Here is a 20,453-nt window from a genome sequence, read left to right as displayed (position 1 = left end):
AGTATTGCAAAATCGCAACAAATGTGAGCACACGTCTCCAATCAGTAACCAAATGACCACTAGCCAAATAAAACTGCAGGAAAAAACTTTCACCAGTGCTTCATTCGAAAACTCTTTCTTTCTTGGCAAACGAACCTGTATTTATGCTTTTTAAAAAGATCCAGATCTTGAGAAGGCTCTGAGAGAATCACTGAAGCTGTTTGAAGGATCAGGAGCTCGACCAACTGCAAAGAAGGTTCTTGTCGTGGTCATGGACAAGAAATCCGGTGTTCAAGAATCACTTATTAAAGACGCGGCAAATGGTTTGTACGTTGGTAACATTAAGGTCATCCCAGTGGCTGTTGGAGAGGAGGCGGACTCAAAGGAACTGGGGACGAGCACGAAAGATAAAAACAATCTGATTGAAGCACCCAAGGACTTTGCACCAGACAAGCTCGGAGAAACAATTATGAGAAAAGTCTTGAAAGGTATTTTGAATGGGTTTTGCTTGTTAAATTGTTGTGTGCACAGAGGTAGATGTCAAGTGGACAATGTCTCCGAAATACATGTCCAAGTGTCACTGGTAGCTGCGAGTATTATTATTCTCGCATAGTAGTCACCTTATGATGTTACGTTTCATAAGTTGTGTAGCTCTCTCTACTCAATAACTCTACAGAAAATATGAAAATCCACTGCTACCTGCGTTTCTTTATTCATCACCACATAGGTGTACGCTTTCGATACTGCTCAGTGAACCTAGTGAATTGTCTGGCCTAGCTAGTACATGGTCAAGCTCGTCACCAGTGTCCCAGTAATTCAGTATAGTTAAAGTATCTGACCGGGAAAAACACTTCCATTCCTGTTAGGTGCTGAGATTTTCCCCTGTGTCACGCTCGTGACATAATGAACACAACGTTTTTTTTCAACAAGGAAAATGTTTCAATTTCTTCACAAAACCCACTGATGTATTTTTGTCATTCAAGTACCGTCTGCACCAGAGGTAGATCTGATATTTGCTGTGGGTGCTACCTCAAGTGACGCAGCAGGGATCCTTCGCACCATAAAGGACACTCTGACGTATGTCATCAACACGTACGGTGTAGGAAGCATCAGGTATGTGCCTCTGCTGACAACCAATCTAATATTTTGGTAAATGAAAATGACTATATTGAAACGCCTATCATAGTACAGAAAATAGGTCTCGCCAATTAGTTGCAACACGTTCAGGTTTGTTTATCGTTAATTTTTCGACTTTTTTCTTTTTTGTGTGTGTGTGTTACTCGTGATTTCTCTACCTCCGCTAAATTCTATTCGTTCTGTCTTTGATTGTAATAACTGTAATAATATTAATTTTATCCTTAAACAGTTGTAAATCTGGCCCACCTAGATTAGCTTTCGCTACCGGCGGGCCAGTCTCTTTTCTTTTTTGGCTAAATTTCTGTTTTTTTTTTTGACTTAAACTCGAACCAATCTTCATTCTACTTGAACTCACCTGTATCGCAAAACTGTTTAATTTTGTTGGCTACAAGGGGTGGATTTTAAGAACGACTATATGGAGGACCAAGCATGGAATGAGGTCAAGAGGGCGACATCCAAAGAAGCGGGGGCGGAGGGGGGGTGGGGAGTATAGAGGTTTTGGGGAGTCGCTTGGCACAGATACGCAATGATCAGGGTTAATTGATTGTCTTTGGCGGAGAGCTACATCAAAGAGTGGACACACTGCTTTTCGCCGCTACCAGCTGGAGAGAGGTTGCCTCATTCTTTAAATTTACAGGAATTTGTATTATACAAATGCTATATATCCTAACTGATCTCCAAGATATACAATTTAGACTAGTTCATGCACATCGCTGGATGCTGTATCCGGTCAATAAGATGACGACTTGCGGTGATCGATGCGAATTTTTTTAATTTTATTTTAACAGATACAGTCTAATCACATTCGGCACGGATTCCACCGTTGTCCAGAGATTTGAAAGGACGGACCCCTCGCCAGAGGATCTCAAGCAGCTAATACAGGGCTTACCGCAAAGTCAAGGACCGCCTGACCTTGATGAGGTACTGGATTCGGCGAAGAATATTTTTGAAGGGGCAGGTCTTCGATCAAATGCAATGAAGGTAAGCTCAGTTTTTGTTGATATTTTTTGTATCTTTAATTAAATATTAGTTCTAAACTGCGAAAACCATGAGTCGTTTACATTATGGCCACATGGCAAATAATGATAAGGACGAGCATAGAATCGTGATGAACTTGAAAACGTCAAACCTCTCGTCTTTTGCCCTAAATATTCCTTCTATAACCAGGTTGAATGTGATAAAATTGCTTAAAATTGCACGACGGGCATTTTTGATAGCAACACAGACGTAAACTCACTGACACTTAAAGAAAGAAAGTCAAAACCGTGTTTTCAATTTGTGCCCTAATAAGTCTTTTACAAGGCCCGTGTAAACGGTTCCAACATTTCCTTCATCATTTTGTTAACCCATAAATTAGAAGTCTTGTCGCCTATCTTTGTGTGATGTACAGCCCAAGTTAATTCTTTCATTTCTGAAGGTTGTGGTAGTGATTACGGATGATCGCTCAAGCTCCACAGTAGAGGAAATAAGGTCAGCGGCGAAGCCGTTGGAAGACAAAGCCATTCATGTTATTGCCGTCGGCATTGGAGAAACCCCGGATGCCACTCAGCTCGAGAAAATGACGCAGAAGACAGATGATGTTATCGAAGCGCCAAAAGATGTTGACCCAGCTGAACTGGGCAACAGAATAATGGAAAAAGCATTCCAACGTAAGGTCACAATAATGATTACAACGTACAATCAAACGTGTGTTATGCAGCGGTTTTTTTGTTTGTTTCTTTTACGAACTATTTCCTTTCCCCAGAAATTTGGTTAAAAAGAGATCGTTACAAATTTAAAATTTCTCTTTGCACTTTTATCTCACGTGGGAGTTTCACGCTTCTTGTTTCTTGTAATTTTATCAAACTAACCTCATTTTCGATCAGTTGGCTTGCGATTTTGTAGGTAAGTGTCTATAATAGAACTTGGAAGAAATTCAAGCATTTTCATTTTAAATCATTGGCGATCCTCCTTCGATGTCAACATTTGAAATCATTTACCGATAATTCCGAAGATAAACGAAGATTTCTGATGAAAATCAATAATAATAATAATAATAATAATAATAATAATAATAATAATAATAATAATAATAATAATAATAATAATAATAATTATCCAGGGAGCCCACTCGCCTTGGCGGTTTTCAGTGGGGCCCTGCAAATTAAAAATGAAATAAAAAATAAAATTACCTAAAAATTATTTCACAAGATCTGAAGAAGTGTTGATTATTTAAAGCCAACATTACTAAGTCCATCATTTAATATAGAAATATATTTTTAGCAAACGTGGCGTTGTACTCATTAACTTTACAGTGAAGAAAAAATCGGTGTCTTCCACTGTGTTGAGATACGATTTCTCACGATGGTAGAAATCGTCGGCATTCACTAAATTAATTCGTATAAAACTAATTAATAAATTATTAATAACTGATAATAATTGATTAATAATTTCAGCTGTACTGCTGCCCATTGACGAGGTCGACCTGTTGGTGGCAATGTGTGCAGCGTCAGCACAGTCAAACCAATCCTTTGAGCTCATGAAGGACACTGTCAAATCCATTGTCGATAAATATGGCACCTCAAAGATCCACTACAATGTTGTGATCTATGGGACATTGGCTTTGCCGACGGCGGAATTTTCCGACAAGACGCTGACAAAGGAGGACGTTAAAGAATACATTGATACTCTTCCCAAGCCAAGAGGTAACCTATTTGGGATATTTACTCTTGTCCGCGGCTTTTTCCGTCTTTAAATTGAGACTTAGCGTCAAATAAAGGCACTACAGTGCTGAGATAGGGATAGAAAATATTAAACGCTTTTTGGACTGAATGAGATGGTGGGGGCGGGATAAGTTTATTTCCTCGATTTTCAATATTCACGGATTCAGAAAACCTTTACCTGAATTGTCCAAAATCATTGATGACTTTTCTTTGATAACAAGTCGCATACTTTTATAACATTTTTATTGTGGCCGTTGGATCTAACACCTTATTATAATGATGGCCTCATTAGTATTCCCCTAGGCCTGGTTTTGCGCGGGAATTTTGGTTAGTAATTTGCATTTTGCAAGTCATGTTGTTCTGAAATGACATTTTCTGTTCATTTTACGTTGAACTTTCAACGAGATGCGCTTCGCGTAGTCAGCCGATCTTTTCAGTTACTGCAGTCTGCAACCGATTACTTACTTACTTACATTTCCACTAGAAGCCTGAGTTTCCTCTAAACGCGCCACAACAATGTAAGTGTGCTGTATTTCCGTTCGATTTTGCCGTTTTGTTCACCTTATAGATTGTACATTTTGTAAGTTAAGTTTGTTTGTATGTTTTAGTTTAAACCTTCTTCGCCTCGTCAGTAACTTTGTTAAGCTGCAACGTTCAGCCCTCCCGGGCAGCACGACAAAGTAAAAAGAGTTTGAAATAATAAATTGCTTGAATTAGAAGTGCTAGCCTACGGTGGTTACAATGGCAGTTGTTTCATTGAGGTTTTTCTTTCAGTCTTTTAGGTTTCCTTCCTTTTTCCTCAAAACAAATTTTTTTCGAGAAACGCCCAGCTGTAGTGGCGCAAAACGTTTTCGTTGTTTGTACGATAAGCAGTCATTTAGACTCCGAGCAGTCCTTTAGTTTTCTTAGGGAAGTAAAGCGTGTGAGCCACGCGAGCGCGTGTGAAAATCGCGCCTCCTCGCGGTCAGCGAGCGCGCGTGTGACTCGCTCGCTAGTAGTCTTTCAGTCATAACAATTGTTTTATAACACCCTCATTGACATACTGTAACATGTATCTTGCAGGAGGTCCAACAACTCCTGTACTTGATCAGGCACTGGAAGCCGCCAAAATTTTATTTGAAGGCGATGGGGTACGAGAAAACGCCAAGAAAGTTCTTGTGGTGTTAACGGATAAAAGCTCAGGGTTAGACGAGAGTCAGCTGAGATCTGCAGCGAGTGAGCTCGAAGGCAAAGAAGTTGAGGTTATCGCGGTGTCGATAGGTGATGAATCTGATGCGAATGAGCTAGCATATATAACACCTCACACAGGCAACATTATTGACGCGCCCGTTGATGAAAACCCTGACAAGTTATCATCAGAGATATTGAATCTTATCCTTACAGGTTGGTTTGCCATTTAAGAGCAATACTATTTATCATACCGCACGGTTCTAACTTATTATTCTGTTGATGAAATCCTAAAGTGTGACCATTTAACTGAAATCTACCGAGTAGTGTATTTCTAGGCAATTGTTCATTATGCTGTATACGAAGTGGTTCTAACGTTTGAGTCTGCAGCGTGCATGAAATCCCTAGCGCGGCCATTTAAATGACAGCTACTAAGCAGTACTTCCCCGTGGTGCTGTTTACTATTCCGTACAAGGTGTTTCTAACTTTTGAGTCTGTGGATGAAATGGGAAGTGTGACCATTCAAATGAAAGCTACTGAGCAGTACTTATCTGTGGTGTTGTTTATTATGCTGTACAAGGTGGTTCTAACTTTTGAGTCTTCGGATGAAATGGAAGTGCAGCCATTCAAGTGAAAGCTACCGAAAAGTGCTTTCCTGTGGTTCTGTTATTATGCTGCCCAGGGTGGTTTAAACTTTTGATTCTGTGGATGAAATCCTAAGTGAGACCATTCAAATGAAAGCTACTGAGCGGTACCGTACCTGTGTTGGTACTTTCGATCCTGTAGAACTGGTTCTAACACCTGTCCTATTGTTCTTGCTTTTTCACCCTGTAGATCCGGCTCCAGTCAAGACAGAAGTAGATGTTGCCTTTGCAATAAGCGCAAATTCTGTAAACTACATGCAAACATTCAGGCTAATGAAGGACACCATAAGCTGGATAATCGGCAGGTATGGAACAGACAAGCTACGCTACTCCGTCATCCTGTTTGGTGCTGATGCAAGTACAGAACTCAACTTTGACGAGAACGTGTCTACACCGAATAAATTGATACAGTTTGTTCAGAGTCTTTCAAGGAGGAGCGGAGGTTCTGATCTCAACAAAGCTCTGGATGAGGCTAAAAAGGTGTTTGAATCTGCTGGAGCGAGACCTGAGGCAAGAAAGGTAGATATTGGAATATTCTGTATAGATTAGCAAGTACGGCCTGCGAACCAGACAATGATAAGATATACTATTAAAAGAGCACTAATAGAAATTTTGTAATAAAATAATAAAGAATTTGCAAACGGTCCTATTTAAGCTCCTTTATAATTTATGTGAAGTTGCAGTAACTTATGTTTTAAGTCTGAAGTGGTGGTTCGGGTCAAGGACTCTCCCATCTCCTTGTGTAGGTTGATAAGACACACTGAAAGGTACCAGCGAACGGCTGTTAAACGAAATGGGAAGCCCATCTACTGCTAGTTGTTCAATACTACAGCAAGCTCGTGGGATTGCTCACTTTGCCTACAATATTTTCTATAATTATGACGGACAGGAATAGAAAGTGTAACATATTAGGGACAGGCGAGGGTGGAGAGGTGTTGGAGATGGGTGTGCTACGAAATCCGTTTCGCCATCACCACATTTTAAAACAACTTTATTTGCAAGTATTGGTTGTAATCACAGATAAAGGATCTGGATTGATCCTCCCTAATATCATCACTACATTTAAAACAACTTTGTTCGCAGGTATTGGTTGTAATCACAGATAAAGGATCTGGATTGAATCCAACTGACATTGAAGCAGCTTCCGAGCCTTTACACAACAAAGGAATTAAGGTGGTACCAGTAGCTGTAGGAAATGAGGCGGATCCTTCCGAGCTGGAGCTTACTAATCCGGAGCGATTTGTCATTGAAGCACCCAGAAACGAAGACCCACAGAAATTGGGACAACAAATTATGGAACATGTTATTAGACGTAAGTGGCTGGGGATGAAACTAAAACCTCTTTGTGGAAGAGGGCTATAATGTTTCTCTCTTCCCTTGGAACAATCATCGCGCATATTACCCTGTCTTTCAAGACTTAGTGAGTAATTTCTGTGTTCCATGATCCCAATTCACTGGAGACCTTTCTGCGCCAAAAACGTCCGTCCCTTTCCCCACAAACCTGGAACGTCCTCAAAGTTACTCTTGCCTTCACCATGACTTATTGTCTTCAACTAAAGGTTATAACTTAGTCTGCACGAGGCATCCATAGTCTGAGCGAAATGTTTCAGGAAACAAACATTTTTTTCATTCAAGTATTATAAGAGCTTAGGTAATAGATTCCTGACTACCGTCACCAGATTGATTCCTCAGTCATTCTAACTTAATTAATATTGATCTTCTTTTTTTATTTGTAGCCAAGTTCCCGGCTATCGACATCGCTTTTGCTCTTAGTGCCACGGGAATATCAGCAAATAAAACATACCAGTTGATGAAGGACACCATTGAGCTTATTATCGACAAGTATGGCATGGGCAGCTTGCGATTCAGTTTGATTCCATACTCAGATAGAGCTAACGTCAACATAAAATTCAGTGAGACGTACCCCAGCATTGAAGACCTAAAGGCTGCCATCCAGGCTATGCTTCCAGTCACGGGTGGATCGAATATTTCAGCAGCCTTGTCAGCTGCTAAGGAGGCCTTTGAAGACAGCGGAGTTCGTAAGGATGCCACCCATGTCCTTGTGGTCATCACGGACAAAGCTTCTGGAGCGAGCGAAGATGTCATAAAGAAAGCTGCGAAGCCTTTGCAGGAATCTGGAATTGTGGTTATCCCAGTTGGCATTGGAAACCAAGTTAGTACCAATGAGCTTGACGGAGCAACAGACAATGAGGATAATGTTATAACTGTTGATGTGGAAGAGGACCCGAAAAATCTAATGGAGATGATCATGGCAAAAATAAATGGTATGGTGTTATAGGCTTTTCTTGTGGTTTTCAACTGTTTTATGGAAGTAATGTTTTTGCATTACTAGTCTACGCCAGTCTACGCTACGTTGAAAAGCTCGCACCAATTATTTAACTAATTAAAACCCATGTCGACTTGTTTGCATGTGTTTTCCGCTCTTCCGTCTTCCAGTTTAGATAGTGAAAGTGTCGTGCCCATCCCCTGCTCTTGTCGAGGTGCGTGTAACAATCGTTTATAGTGGTTTAACCGGGAACAGTGGTCGAGTTATTCGCATAACTGACTCGCTAATGTAGTAGACTGAGGCTACTTTCATAGCAAGTGGTAGCCACAGCCGCACCCAAAAGAGCATCCATTCTGTTAGTTCAGTAAATTAATCTCAAAGCTGTCCTATTGTGCCAACAGCTCTGTTTATTTTAACATCTTTTCAGAGACACAAAGGAAACCACCTGTTGACCTTGCGTTTGCTTTGAGTGCGACCTCGGCCCAGTCACCTCAAACCTTCCAGCTGATGAAAGACGTGATTAATAACGTCATTGAAGGCTACGGCACTCGGGATATACGTTATTGTTTGATTCAGTTTGGATCTGATGCCTCTACCAAGTACAGCTTCACAAGCGAAAAGGTAGATCCCAAACAGCTGCAGAACTTTGTGAACTTCATGCCACTAAGGAAACCTCCGTCATCCCCTCATGTGGCCCTGGAGGAGGCAACAAGAGCGTTTAAGGGTCCAGGGGTCCGTTCTAATGCTTCCAAGGTACTCGTGGTGATGACAGACATGAATGGGGATTCCGCTGAGGAAGAGATCAGGGCTGCTGCTGGGCCACTGACAGAGATGAAGGTCAAAATCATAGTTCTGGCAATCGGTGGAGCTGCGGATGCAGATGAGATGGTAAACATTACCGGAGACAATGACAACGTCATCACAGCATCGGTGGATGAAGAACCAGAGGCTCTGACCAAGACATTAATGAAGAAGGTTTTCCAACCAGGTTAGCAAAGCAACGTTTAATATTGATTATTTTACATTTTATTCCGCCCCACAACATCGATACATGGCCACGAACACAGTATAAAGAGTAAAGGAAATCTTTTTGCGATGGATTTATCTTGTGTACAACTGAGCAAAAAACCAAAACAAACTATTAAACCTTGGTACTTGAGATGAAATTCATCTAGTAATCTTCTGGAATCACATATTAGACATATTATTGCGTATGGAATTATTTACGAACACCATGTTTTGGCAGGTACTTTCGACCGGATACTTAACGTTTTCTGTTAATTCTCCATTTAAAAGCAGTCAATTTTACGTTTTTGATCCTTGAAACACTTTACTAATTTTAAGTGCTTGTGATTCTATTTCTTCGGTTTTCTGACGTCATGAAAAGGCACTAAGTCAACTGAAAAGGCAAAGTTAGAATATCATGGCGTAGTTTCATGTCAAATGACTTAAATATAACTTAGCATGAGCTCTGAATTAAACAATTTTTTCCTTACACATCCACAACACACGATTTCATTGCTATACCTTTAATAATCTTATATGAAGAACATGAGACGACGTCGTAACCCCTCGGTCTTAGAAGCCCCAAAATGTTCCCTTTAAGTTAGTAGACTGAGATGCCTATTCTCTATTTTATTTCCAATTTTTATCAATAAATGTAGTATTGTCTCATAAAAGACGTATTTTTCTTTTACCTTTAGTTCCACCTGTTGTCCCCAAAGTCGACCTCGTGTTTGTAATAAGCGCAGTGTCCTCAACTGCTGATGACGTGTTCCAAAAGACGAAAGAAACTATCACTTCCATCATAGACAAATACGGCACAAACAACATACACTATGCCATGGTTTTCGCTGGGAGCGACGCCGTGGCGATTGTCGAGTTTGATTCTTACACCACAACAGAACAACTCAGAAACATGTTCACTAAGCTCCCTCGCTTGTCAGGAGGTCCTGCCTTGGACAAAGCGCTCAAACTTTCCGGGGAAGTGTTTAAATCGCCGGGAGCACGAGATGATGCGCACAAAGTTCTTGTTGTCATCATAGACAAAAATTTTGCTTCTCTTAATGATGCTATACTGGAAGCGAAGATGCTAGAGGATATGGCCGTCAAGGTCATTCCCGTAGGAATTGGTATCGAAGTTGATAGAAAACAACTCGCGGAGATCACACCAAATATCAGTGATGTAATTACAACTGCCAAAATAGACGATCCAGAGCAACTAGGAACAGACATTATGGTCAAGGTTTTGAAAGGTGTGTATATATCGTACTATGCACTATGTAGTCCTTATCTTGTCATGTAAAGTTCTTGTATTATCTCGTCGTATGTTACCCTTTTTAATAAACGAGAACAGCATTTGGGAATGATGTGTTATTTAGTCAGTCAGTCAGCCAGTCAGTCAGTCAGTCAGTCAGTCAGTCAGTCAGTCAGTCAGTCAGTCAGTCAGTCAGTCAGTCAGTCAGTCAGTCAGTCAGTCAGTCAGTCAGCACAGCATTTGTTTGTGTGATAATCATAACATTATAGCATTGGCATTCATTTCCACGCCGTAACCAGTTGACCATTGTACCATTGTACCTCCTCGAGCATTGTACCTGTACATATGTAGAACATTTCTCTGCTTTTTACAGAACGTCCTAAAGTACCAGAGATCGATTTGGTGTTTGCGCTAACAGCTACAGCCGGAGATGCGGAAGACATCTTTCAGCGAATGAGGGATGCAGTGAAAATCATTACCGATACTTATGGGACGAACAAGTTGCGTTATAGCGTCATTGTGTATGGGACCCTTTCAAAAACGATCTTTGACTTTCAACCATACTTTTCCACCCGTGAAGGTTTGAAATATGTTATTGAGAGGATACAAAAAATGCCAGGTCGGCCCGACACCAAGGCTGCCCTGGAGGAAGCCTTGCGGGTCATCAAAGATTCAGGGACCCGTCCAACAGCAAAAACAGTGGTGGTCCTCATCTCGGATGGTGCTGTACCCGTAAATCCTCAAGAGGTAGAAAAATCCATCGAGGCAATCGAAAAAGGAGGCATCCCTGTTGTAGAATTTATAGTTCCAAATAACGCTGAAGCAAAAGAAGTGGCCGATAAAGTAATGGAGAAAGTTTTAGCTGGTAAGTCCTTAAACCTGTTTCTTTCAGTTGCATTACCCACAGTTATACTATGTCCCTGCTGTGGCATTAATTACGATGCCCTTCTTCTTTCTTTGTGTATAGCCTGGTAACAGTCTATACAGCAACGGATCGTTGGTTGCATCCCACTCTACGGTTACCCCAAGTATCTCGCAAGGAATCCGTTTAATAAAGACAGATAGATAAGACGGTTAGTTTCTAAAAGAAATTATGGTGCTGCCTTGGTGGGGGAACGAAAAAAATGTTTGGTCTTATCAATTATTTAACATAGTTGATAAGGTAACTTGACCACCGTAAAGACATTCGACTTAAATATCCCACCGCTACATTCATACATTAACAATTCAACTCCCCTCTCCCCTCCCGCTTCTCAGTACTATCACTCGAATCTCTTCACGGTGGTCGACAAGATCGGGCTTTTCACAGAATTTAGAAAAAGGTCGCATGTTCGCAAGATTGTATTGGTTTTCAACATGGTTAAGTCTCGCACGGAATGTGTCCGCGAGTGTTAGGTCAACCCACTAGCGAGGTACGAGACCAACGGGCCTCCTTTTAATGAGTGTTGATTATTAATCTTTTTATTTCCAGCTGTGTTAGAAACACCAGAGATCGATCTTTGTTTTGCCATCAGCGCTACAGCTGCTGAAGCTAACACCACCTTCGCTCTGATGACAGAAACCATAAAAGATATCAACGACAACTACGGTATCGGCAAGATCCGCTATAGTATCATTGTGTTCGGATCACAGGCCAGGCAGGTGCTAGGCTTCGATTCTGGCATTTCAGATCCTGCACAGTTGGAGAGATTCATAACTTCTCTGAATCCAATCACTGGTGGCTCAGCGTTGGACAAAGCTTTAAAGGAAGCGCTTGAAACTTTTGACGAAAACGTCACTAGGCCCAATGCCAAAAAAGTCCTTGTCGTGATAACAGACAGTGCATCAGGGCTTGAAGAAGGAGAAATTATGGCAAAGGCCAAACCCCTGGAGCGAAGGCGAATTCGTGTCATTGCTGTGGCAATTGGAGATGGAGTAGACCAAACGGAGCTGGAAACTATAGCAACGGATAAAAGAGACGTTTTGCCCGTTACAAAATCTGTCCAGCCCAACAAACTTTCCAAAGATGTAATGGTCTTAGTTCTTACAGGTATTTTGTCTCATTGTTGATAGCTCAAAAACAGTACTCAGAGATAGGGTTTTTGCCGAACTGACATCTTTTCAGAGCAGATATATTTATAGATTAACTACTGGAGACATTTTGGTGTTACTACGGAGAACGGAAACAAAATATTTTTTGTCATTTTAAGAGAACGACAGTCCAGAACGCAAGCAAAGAGTTCGCAACAAATGTTTCGATTAATACAGCTGTGATCGTAGCCCTTCCATAAATTTTGCGCAATACCCTACAACAGTGGAACTGAGCTAATGTTGTTGCCTATTGGTCATAAAAATTAAAATTTGGTCCTATTGTAGGGTTGGTCGGAATGACGGGCTCATATAAGAGAATGACCGTATTGGTTTTTTGCTTAGGCCAAATAGTGAACGTAATGAAGATGACGTTCCACTTTTATCCAGTATGGGTGCGTAAGACAATGGTCGAATTTTCATACTGGCATATTTTACCATTTCATTTCTATGTCAACTGATTCTCTTATACCAGAGGTTAGAAATCCCAAGCTTGGTCTCCCTAAGACGCCTTCTTAACAGCGGCGAAATTCCAATATTTAGATAAAAAAATTATTAAGAAACAATTGATCTGTTTTAGATCGTCCACTGAATGTGCCCAAGTTGGACCTTCTGTTTGCTATCTCGCCAACAAGTACTGATACTGACAACACATTGCAACTCATGACAAGCGCAGTTGACTCGCTAGTCCATAAATATGACTCGAGCAATATTCGTTATGGCCTTCTTGTCTATGGTGACGGTGCTACCATTGTGTTTGACCTCAAAAACAACACTTATGCTAACAAGATAAAAGAACAGTTGACGGCACTCACTCCATTGGTTGGTCAATCTGCCCTAGACAAGGCTCTGGAGACAGCTGCTAAAATGTTCGCGGAAGCTGGTGACCGTCCAGATACCGACAGAGCGTTGGTTATCATGACTGACAAGAGTTCTCTTCTTAGCGAAGATATCGGTATTGATGCAACTAAGCCTTTGGAGCAGATGGCAGTGAAAATTATTCCTGTAGCAGTTGGTGATCAGGTTAACCCAACAGAATTTAAGATAATCACCGTTAAAGAAAACGTCGTAGCAGCTGCTAAGGATGAAAATCCAGATGACCTTGGTGAAGAGATCATGGAGAAAGTGATCAGTAAGTATACTTTGAAATTCTGTTTGGAGCGGTATTCAACTGAGTGTTGTACAACCAAAACAAAAGTAATTTCTCTGGCCAATCAAAACAAACGCAATTAGCGTAATGGGCCAATGAGAATCAGAAAACAAGCAAGTGGCGCCAAACGCGGGAAAACGCGTGCGACAGCAAGTGACGATTGGTTTTTGTTTTGCTTCTCATTGGTTGAGAAGAGTGTAGCGAGCTTCGTCAACTAGCCACAGAGCCCAGTAAAGCAAACCCAAAGCAAAGGTAAGATTACTGTCGACACTCAATTGAAAACCACTCGTGTCGTATCAACTAACTGATCAATCTGCCTTAGATAATAGGAGTGAGGTATAGGACCTTTCACGGTTTTCTTGGCCACGCACGCACGCAGGCACACAGACACTGTTGTACCCCCAGACGCATGCACACACTCACTAATTCACTCAACCTTACAGCGTTGGCTGGCGTAAAGGGCGACGTTGTCTTTGCTGTTCTTCTAGAATAACTCCTAACTCAGGTGGTGTTGCGGGACCCCTTCTTCGCTAGTATGCACTTTTAACTTTGTAATATCTCCATTTAAACGATAGTCATCTTGGGGTTCTTTCCTTACAGACGGCACTCTTAGGATTCCAGAGACGAACATAGCATTTGTAGTCTCCGCCACAGGACTTAACGCCAACGAAACACAAGGATTCATAAAAGACATCATAAAGTCGATCATCACGAAGTATGGTAGAGAAAGACTGGAATACAGTGTCATAGTGTATGGTGATTCGGCTTCACCTCAAGTCATGTTTGGTGACATTTTCAAATCGGATGCTGAGTTGATAAAAGCTGTTGACAGTATTCCTTCAGTTTCGGGAGTTCCCTCCCTTGACAAGGCATTGGAGGCAGCGAAAGAACAGTTTGAAAGTCCATTCATCAGGCTCAATGCAGCTAAGGTAATGTTGTATTTCCCACTGCTTACTTATTGGCGATTGCAAAAAGGATGAGATGGAATAGTGAAACATATACACTTTAAATCAATTATTGAAACAAGTGTTTCTTGTAGGGATGCCTTTTCTTCTTCTTCTTCTTCTTCTTCTTCTTCTTCATCTTGTTTGCGATTGTGAATTATGGCAAACAAACGTTTCATTTCCACCCGCATAGAAATTGAGGGCCTTCATATGGATGCCGAATTTATGCCAGCTGTTTTGCTTTGTTTGTTGTCTTCAAGGTTTTAGTCATCATTACAGACAAATCATCTGAGAAGAGCCCAGAGGACATCAGAGCAGCGGTCACACCGTTGGAGACAGCTGGCATCTTAGTTATCGGAGTGGCTGTCGGGAAGGAGGTGGATTCTAAGAAGATGAAAGAGATACCATCAGATGGTGACCTCATCGAAACTGAGAACAAAGCTGACCCTGAAGAAGTAGGAGACGAGATAATGGACAAGGTTGTAAAGGGTACGTTTCATGATTTATATGAGGTCTCTTAGCTCAACCTGTCTGTGCTAACGCTTTGCTATTACGGCTGCTGGTCATTGTTATAACTAAGCGCAATAAATTATACTCTGATCGATATTCTGATTGATCAGTTCTGGTAAGTTGATAAAGTGATTAGTCCATACCAGTGTATCTATTTCCATCTCCTCTGTTCTTTTCTTCTCGTCTGATCTGTTCGTTTTTCTTGGCTTAGTCAATTGGTTATTGGTTTGGTTAAGTATTAAATCACTTGCAACCAAGCTAATTTGCACCCAGACGATGACACTCTTCTAAGAATTGCCATCACTGGTTCAAAACTATTCTGAAATTAAATGCTTGATCGTACGTTTCGTCGTCTTTCGCCAGGTAAGCTTCCAATACCGGAAATCGACCTTGGATTTGCCATAGCAGCAAGCTCGTTGGATGCCGTCGAAACTTTCCAACTGATGAAAGATACTATAGCAGAAGTAATCAAAGAATACGGACTAGGCAAAATCAGGTACGGGTTGATTGTCTTCGGAGATACTGCGAGCATCAAGATACAATTCAGTGACCTTACCAGAGTCGATGATCTCCTTCAACTCCTCGCTGTTATTCCGAAGAGAAGCGGTGCTGCTTTGGACGAAATGTTTAAAGCAGCTGAAAGATTGTTCTCGGCGCCCGATGGTCGTTCCCATGCCAGGAAGGTGTTGGTTGTGATCACAGATTTAGCATCAGGCCAAACACCATCTCAAGTCAGTGAGGCAGCACAGCCCTTGCAAGACAAAGATGTTAAGATTGTTGCTGTTGCCATTGGAAAACAGGCTGATCCGAAGGAGCTCGAGATATTGACTTCAAAAGACAACATAGTTGAAGAGCAAAAGAGTGTGCTGCCCAGTGATCTTAAGAAGACCATCATGGATAAGGTTTTGAAAGGTAATTTGAATAATCATCACTTCGTGGATTTCAGCGTTCCCAATTCATTTTACTTTTAAATGTCAACTAAAAAAAATACCTGCTACGGAGAAACTCCATTAAAAAATTAGTCAAATTCAAATAACTGTTCACCTGGACCAACTCGTGCTCACCTCTCCAGGTATAAACGTCTTTTTTTATTTAAGAGAAAAGTATTCGTCCCAAACATACCCAGTAGGAGAGATAAATGGACGCCACTGTTCGTACAAGTCTATGATAATAGTGTTTGGATTTAGTTTTTTTTACTTTCAAGTCAATACTATAAATTCTTTGTTTTCTCCCAAAGAAACGCCAGCATTTCCTCAAATGGACCTTGTGCTTGCTATCAGTGCCAATTCGGCAGATGCGGTTGCCAGTTTCACGCTGATGAAGGACAGTATTCGGAAAATCATGAATGACATAGGATTTGCAAATGGCAATGTTCAGTATGGTGTCATTGCCTATGGATCCATTGTTGTCCAACTGGGAGAATCCTCCTTTGACAGTATTAAAGACCTCAGAACATACATTCAAAAACTACCCAAGCAAAATCGTGATCCTCAAATCAATAAGACGCTACAAGAAGCTTTAAAGATTTTCCAGGGACCTAATGCTCGTCCTGGGGCAAAGCAAGTGCTGGTTGTCTTGACGGATAAAAAGTCGACCTCTTCTGATGAGACAATCAAGACAGGTGCCAGACTCCTGGATGAAAGGAAAGTACGTGTGATTCCAGTAGCCATTAGAAATGAGGCAGATCCTGACGAGCTGATGAAAATCACTCCTTTCAGAGATGATCTTATAAAGGCAAAGAAAGACGAAGAACCTTGGAGATTGGCGCGTGAGATAATCATAAAGGCGTTAACAGGTATAAGACAATTACTTGGCTTAGACAGAAAATGTATACTAGAAATAGCACCCTAACCTAAAACTACCAATCCAAATAGTTTTAAATTAAGAATCGGTCACTGACAATTGCTAGACTATAATTCCTAGCCTGGAATTTCCTATCTTTAATGGTCATCGTAGAAAATGTAACCTTACAGATAAATAATGGATAATATATGTTTACTTAAAGTGTAGAAAGAAAGTTATGTTTTTTGATGAAATTGATGTTCTTCAGGAGGGGAGAGGCAAAACAGGAGCAAGAAACGTGACACTAGAATTACTTGTGGACTCCTGTTTTATCGAGAGGGTAGTCCAATAAGTAAGGGAGAGGATGGAGGGAAGGGGGGGGGGGGGGGGGGTTGTAAAATTGTAGACCGTAATGGTAATTATCCGTCTGGATTGTGGTTTGAACTCCCCTGTGATTGATCGCAGCATACTAGCATGTGAAAGTCAAGGTATTTCGCACACCCACAGTAATTGCAGCACATATTCTTTGCAAAAGATATGGATCTAAGTTCCAAATAAGTTCATGGGTCACATGTATTTACTATTTCATTTCAGAACCAACAAGGGTTCCCAAGATTGATCTCGGATTCGCTATTGGTTCCGCATCAAGTGATGCCTCGAACACGCTTCAGCAGATGAAAAACATTGTCAAAGGCATTGCTGACAAGCATGGCACAGATAAGATTCACTATGGACTCATCACTTTTGATGATGATGCCAGCATTAAGCTTCCCTTCAGTACCCGAATCAGCTCTCCGAACAGGCTGAAATCGTTTATTGACTCCTTGCCAGCCGTAACGGGTGGTCCTGCTATAGATAAAGCTCTGGAAGCAGCAGTTGTGCTGTTTGAAGGGAGAGGAGTTCGTTATGATGCTCAAAAGGTTCTAGTCTTGATGGTGGACACGAAATCAAGTGGCGATGATGTAGAGGCCATGAAGACTGCCATGGAGTTGAAGGATAGTGGAGTTAAGATCATTACAGTTGCAATAGGAGATGAGGTGGATCACGGCAGTCTCAAAAACATATCTTCGCATCCTGATAATGTGATAAACACAACCACTAGAGAAAACCCTGAAAATGTTGGAGAAAAAATCATCGATAGAACAGGTACTAGGGCTGCCAGTGGTAACTTATTAAATAACTAGGAAATTTAAACATTGAAAGTTTAATTGAATGTTTACCAAACGTCTCTATCTAGAATGGGGTAAAGAGGATATTGTTATAAAACACTACCTTCTTCGTCAAGACCGTATGCGACGATCAATGAAGTAACAGATGCGAAAGTCTCGATGCGGATATGCACCAACTTGGCCTCGCATTATTGGTAATATTTGCTGCAAAATAACAAATTCTAGGTGTTCGCTTTTAAACCCCTTCTTTTCCTATCAGAAGTTTTTCGTTGACGGTGACTCCACTATAGGTCGGCTTTTGCCATTTCCTGCTCAAGAGCAGCTTTGCCAGGTGTTTCCAGACTGGCAATTTTTTTGTGCCAGTGGGCTCTAGATATCAATACCAGGTGGCAGGGTCTAACCTGCCCAATTACTTTATTAAGAAATTTAGAGGGAAGAAGACAATTACTCTATATCAATCACCACTTAATACATTACTCACTTCTCTTTCAGATCCGCTGAAGGGAACAAACATTGACGTTGGTTTTGCAATCAGTGCCACATCTCAAGACACCTCAACAACTATCAAACTCATACAGAATTCCATTAAGTCCTTTATAGACACCTACGGAGCAACAAATTTGCACTACAGCGTGATGACATTTGCTGATCGCCCGACTATATTAACCCCCTTTGCAGGCGAACAGTCCCCAGAGGATTTAAAGAAGGTCATAGACTCTGTTACTCCAAGTTCTGGTAGACCCAATTTAGAGATGATGTTTTCAGAGGCAAAGAAGATGTTTCAAGAAGCTGGTGCCAGACCAGATGCAAAGAAATTCTTGGTGGTTTTCGTGGACAACAAGTCTGCAAATGATAAGGATGGTCTGATTGAGGCAGCAAAGCCACTGATTGAATCAGAGTATTGGGTCATTCCTGTTGCGGTTGGAAACAGTGTGGACGATGCACAACTTCAATTAGTTACTCCTCTAAAGAAAACAACTGTGGAGGTGTCTAAGACAGGGGATCCTGGTAAATTGGCTGAAGAGATTACCGAAAAAATGAAGGAGCGTAAGTGCAGTTTGTTAATCCAATTTTATTCTATTAGCTTCCTTATTATAAATGAGCAGTTCAGTTCAATTAAGTACAACTGTATCTTCAGTAGTGTGAGCCAATTATAGAGGGCCCAGATTAACAACACTGCAGCAAACGAGGCCAAAAGCAACGTTAAAAAAGAGAGATATAGCTACGTGAGAAGTTGCAGTGGGAGCAAATTGGTTCCCAGGATCTATAATCAGGGTCATATGATTACTTTCAAGTTAATGAAACATAATTATCCAGGCCATGGTATAGACTGGAGACTTATCCACTCCGTATTCATGCTGATGCTGCTGACAATGTTTTTAGTAAAGCCTGCCGCATATTAAAATAACCTTTTAGACATGTACGCGTTTTCTAACTGATAACGTGGCAGATCAAAAATTATTGGGACACTTCATAACGTAACAGCAGTAATAGCACGCAGACATAACCTCAATGTCAAGAAGACGTCATTTCTGGGAATCCCTGAAAACAATTTTGCAGCATTAATTTGAAGGCCAGCACGCATTCTACAAAAAACAAAGAGAATGATCATGTTCAAATATCGTCAACACTCTAAACCAAACCTTTCGTAAGTGCCATTGGTGCGATGAATTTGTTGTTGTCCTTTTGCTTAACCCATAAATTGCCTTTTTTATTTTAGTTATCGACGAACCAAGAGTTCCTGAGGTTGATCTAGGTTTCATCATCTCAGCTGGCTCAGGTGACGCAGCCGCAAACACGGTGCATCTGAAGGACGTGATAAAATCGTTCATTGACAAGTATGCTATGCACAGACTGCAGTATGGCATCATTTCGTATGGTAGCACACCCAAGATTGAGCTCAGCCTGAAAGACAGCTTAAAACCCGATGTGAAGCAACGCGTTGAAGCTATTCGTTTGCCTCGTAGTACGCCGGACCTCGCCAAGTCTCTTCAGCTTGGTGAGCAGCTGCTGATCCCCGGTCGCCCCAACGCCGACAAAGTGTTGGTTGTTATCACAGACGTCAAGTCAGGCAGTAGTCCAAGGGAAATAAAACTTGCAGCAGATTATCTCGATGATAAAGACATTCGTGTGTTTGCTGTTGCTATTGGTAGTGAAGCAGATTCTGCGGAATTGGCCATCGCTTCTGGATCTAAGAAAAACGTCAAACACTGTTCAAACACTGATGAACCAGGAAAGATAAGGGAACACATAATGGACAAAATAAGACAAGGTAACTTAAGCGAAATTATGCGATTTGCACAGGAAGACGCTCTTTCTGTTCGCTTTCGTGTTACTCACTTTCAGTTTTCGGCCCTTGTCAAGCGAAGCTCCTTGTTGAGTTAATTCAATTCAATTCAATTTTATTCGCACTTATTCGAATGAAATACAATATATTTTCATGATAAGAAAAAATAAACATGCGGAGCAATTTGTCTGGATAGCTAAATAATTCATAGCATTATATAGCATAATTCATAAATAATTCGTAACAAATAATAATTCATAAATAAATAATTATAAATAATTATAAATAATTGATAACATTATATAGCATATTTCTTCAACGGGGAGGGCGGGGAGGGGCTTTTCAACATCAATATATTGGCTTGTAATACG

General features: G+C 41.0%; 2 protein-coding genes across 2 annotated transcripts in view; one reads left to right on the top strand and one right to left on the bottom strand.

Annotated features, from left to right (window-relative positions):
- The window catches only part of LOC146484509 (uncharacterized), a 278,821-nt gene that overhangs the window by 117,555 nt on the left and 140,813 nt on the right, over positions 1-20,453 (bottom strand). The gene's annotated exons all lie outside the window — the stretch shown is intronic.
- LOC146484518 (uncharacterized) overlaps positions 1-20,453 on the top strand; it is a 115,980-nt gene that overhangs the window by 23,086 nt on the left and 72,441 nt on the right. Inside the window, exons 21-41 of the mRNA XM_085104485.1 lie at positions 159-467; positions 963-1,092; positions 1,905-2,097; positions 2,534-2,765; positions 3,552-3,800; positions 4,881-5,201; positions 5,820-6,148; positions 6,713-6,941; positions 7,366-7,914; positions 8,344-8,904; positions 9,620-10,171; positions 10,547-11,038; positions 11,645-12,202; positions 12,821-13,372; positions 13,991-14,319; positions 14,595-14,823; positions 15,208-15,756; positions 16,082-16,639; positions 17,221-17,772; positions 18,288-18,842; positions 19,516-20,067. Of these exons, the coding sequence (XP_084960611.1) occupies positions 159-467; positions 963-1,092; positions 1,905-2,097; positions 2,534-2,765; positions 3,552-3,800; positions 4,881-5,201; positions 5,820-6,148; positions 6,713-6,941; positions 7,366-7,914; positions 8,344-8,904; positions 9,620-10,171; positions 10,547-11,038; positions 11,645-12,202; positions 12,821-13,372; positions 13,991-14,319; positions 14,595-14,823; positions 15,208-15,756; positions 16,082-16,639; positions 17,221-17,772; positions 18,288-18,842; positions 19,516-20,067 (8,580 nt within the window). The remainder of the gene's footprint in view (positions 1-158; positions 468-962; positions 1,093-1,904; positions 2,098-2,533; positions 2,766-3,551; positions 3,801-4,880; positions 5,202-5,819; positions 6,149-6,712; positions 6,942-7,365; positions 7,915-8,343; positions 8,905-9,619; positions 10,172-10,546; positions 11,039-11,644; positions 12,203-12,820; positions 13,373-13,990; positions 14,320-14,594; positions 14,824-15,207; positions 15,757-16,081; positions 16,640-17,220; positions 17,773-18,287; positions 18,843-19,515; positions 20,068-20,453) is intronic.

Source organism: Pavona decussata, unplaced genomic scaffold, assembly GCF_977016875.1.
Source record: "Pavona decussata unplaced genomic scaffold, jaPavDecu1.1 SCAFFOLD_32, whole genome shotgun sequence".
NCBI lineage: Eukaryota > Metazoa > Cnidaria > Anthozoa > Scleractinia > Agariciidae > Pavona > Pavona decussata.
The sequence above is the reverse complement of the archived record's forward strand: the minus strand, read 5'-3'. Positions and strand labels throughout refer to the sequence as shown.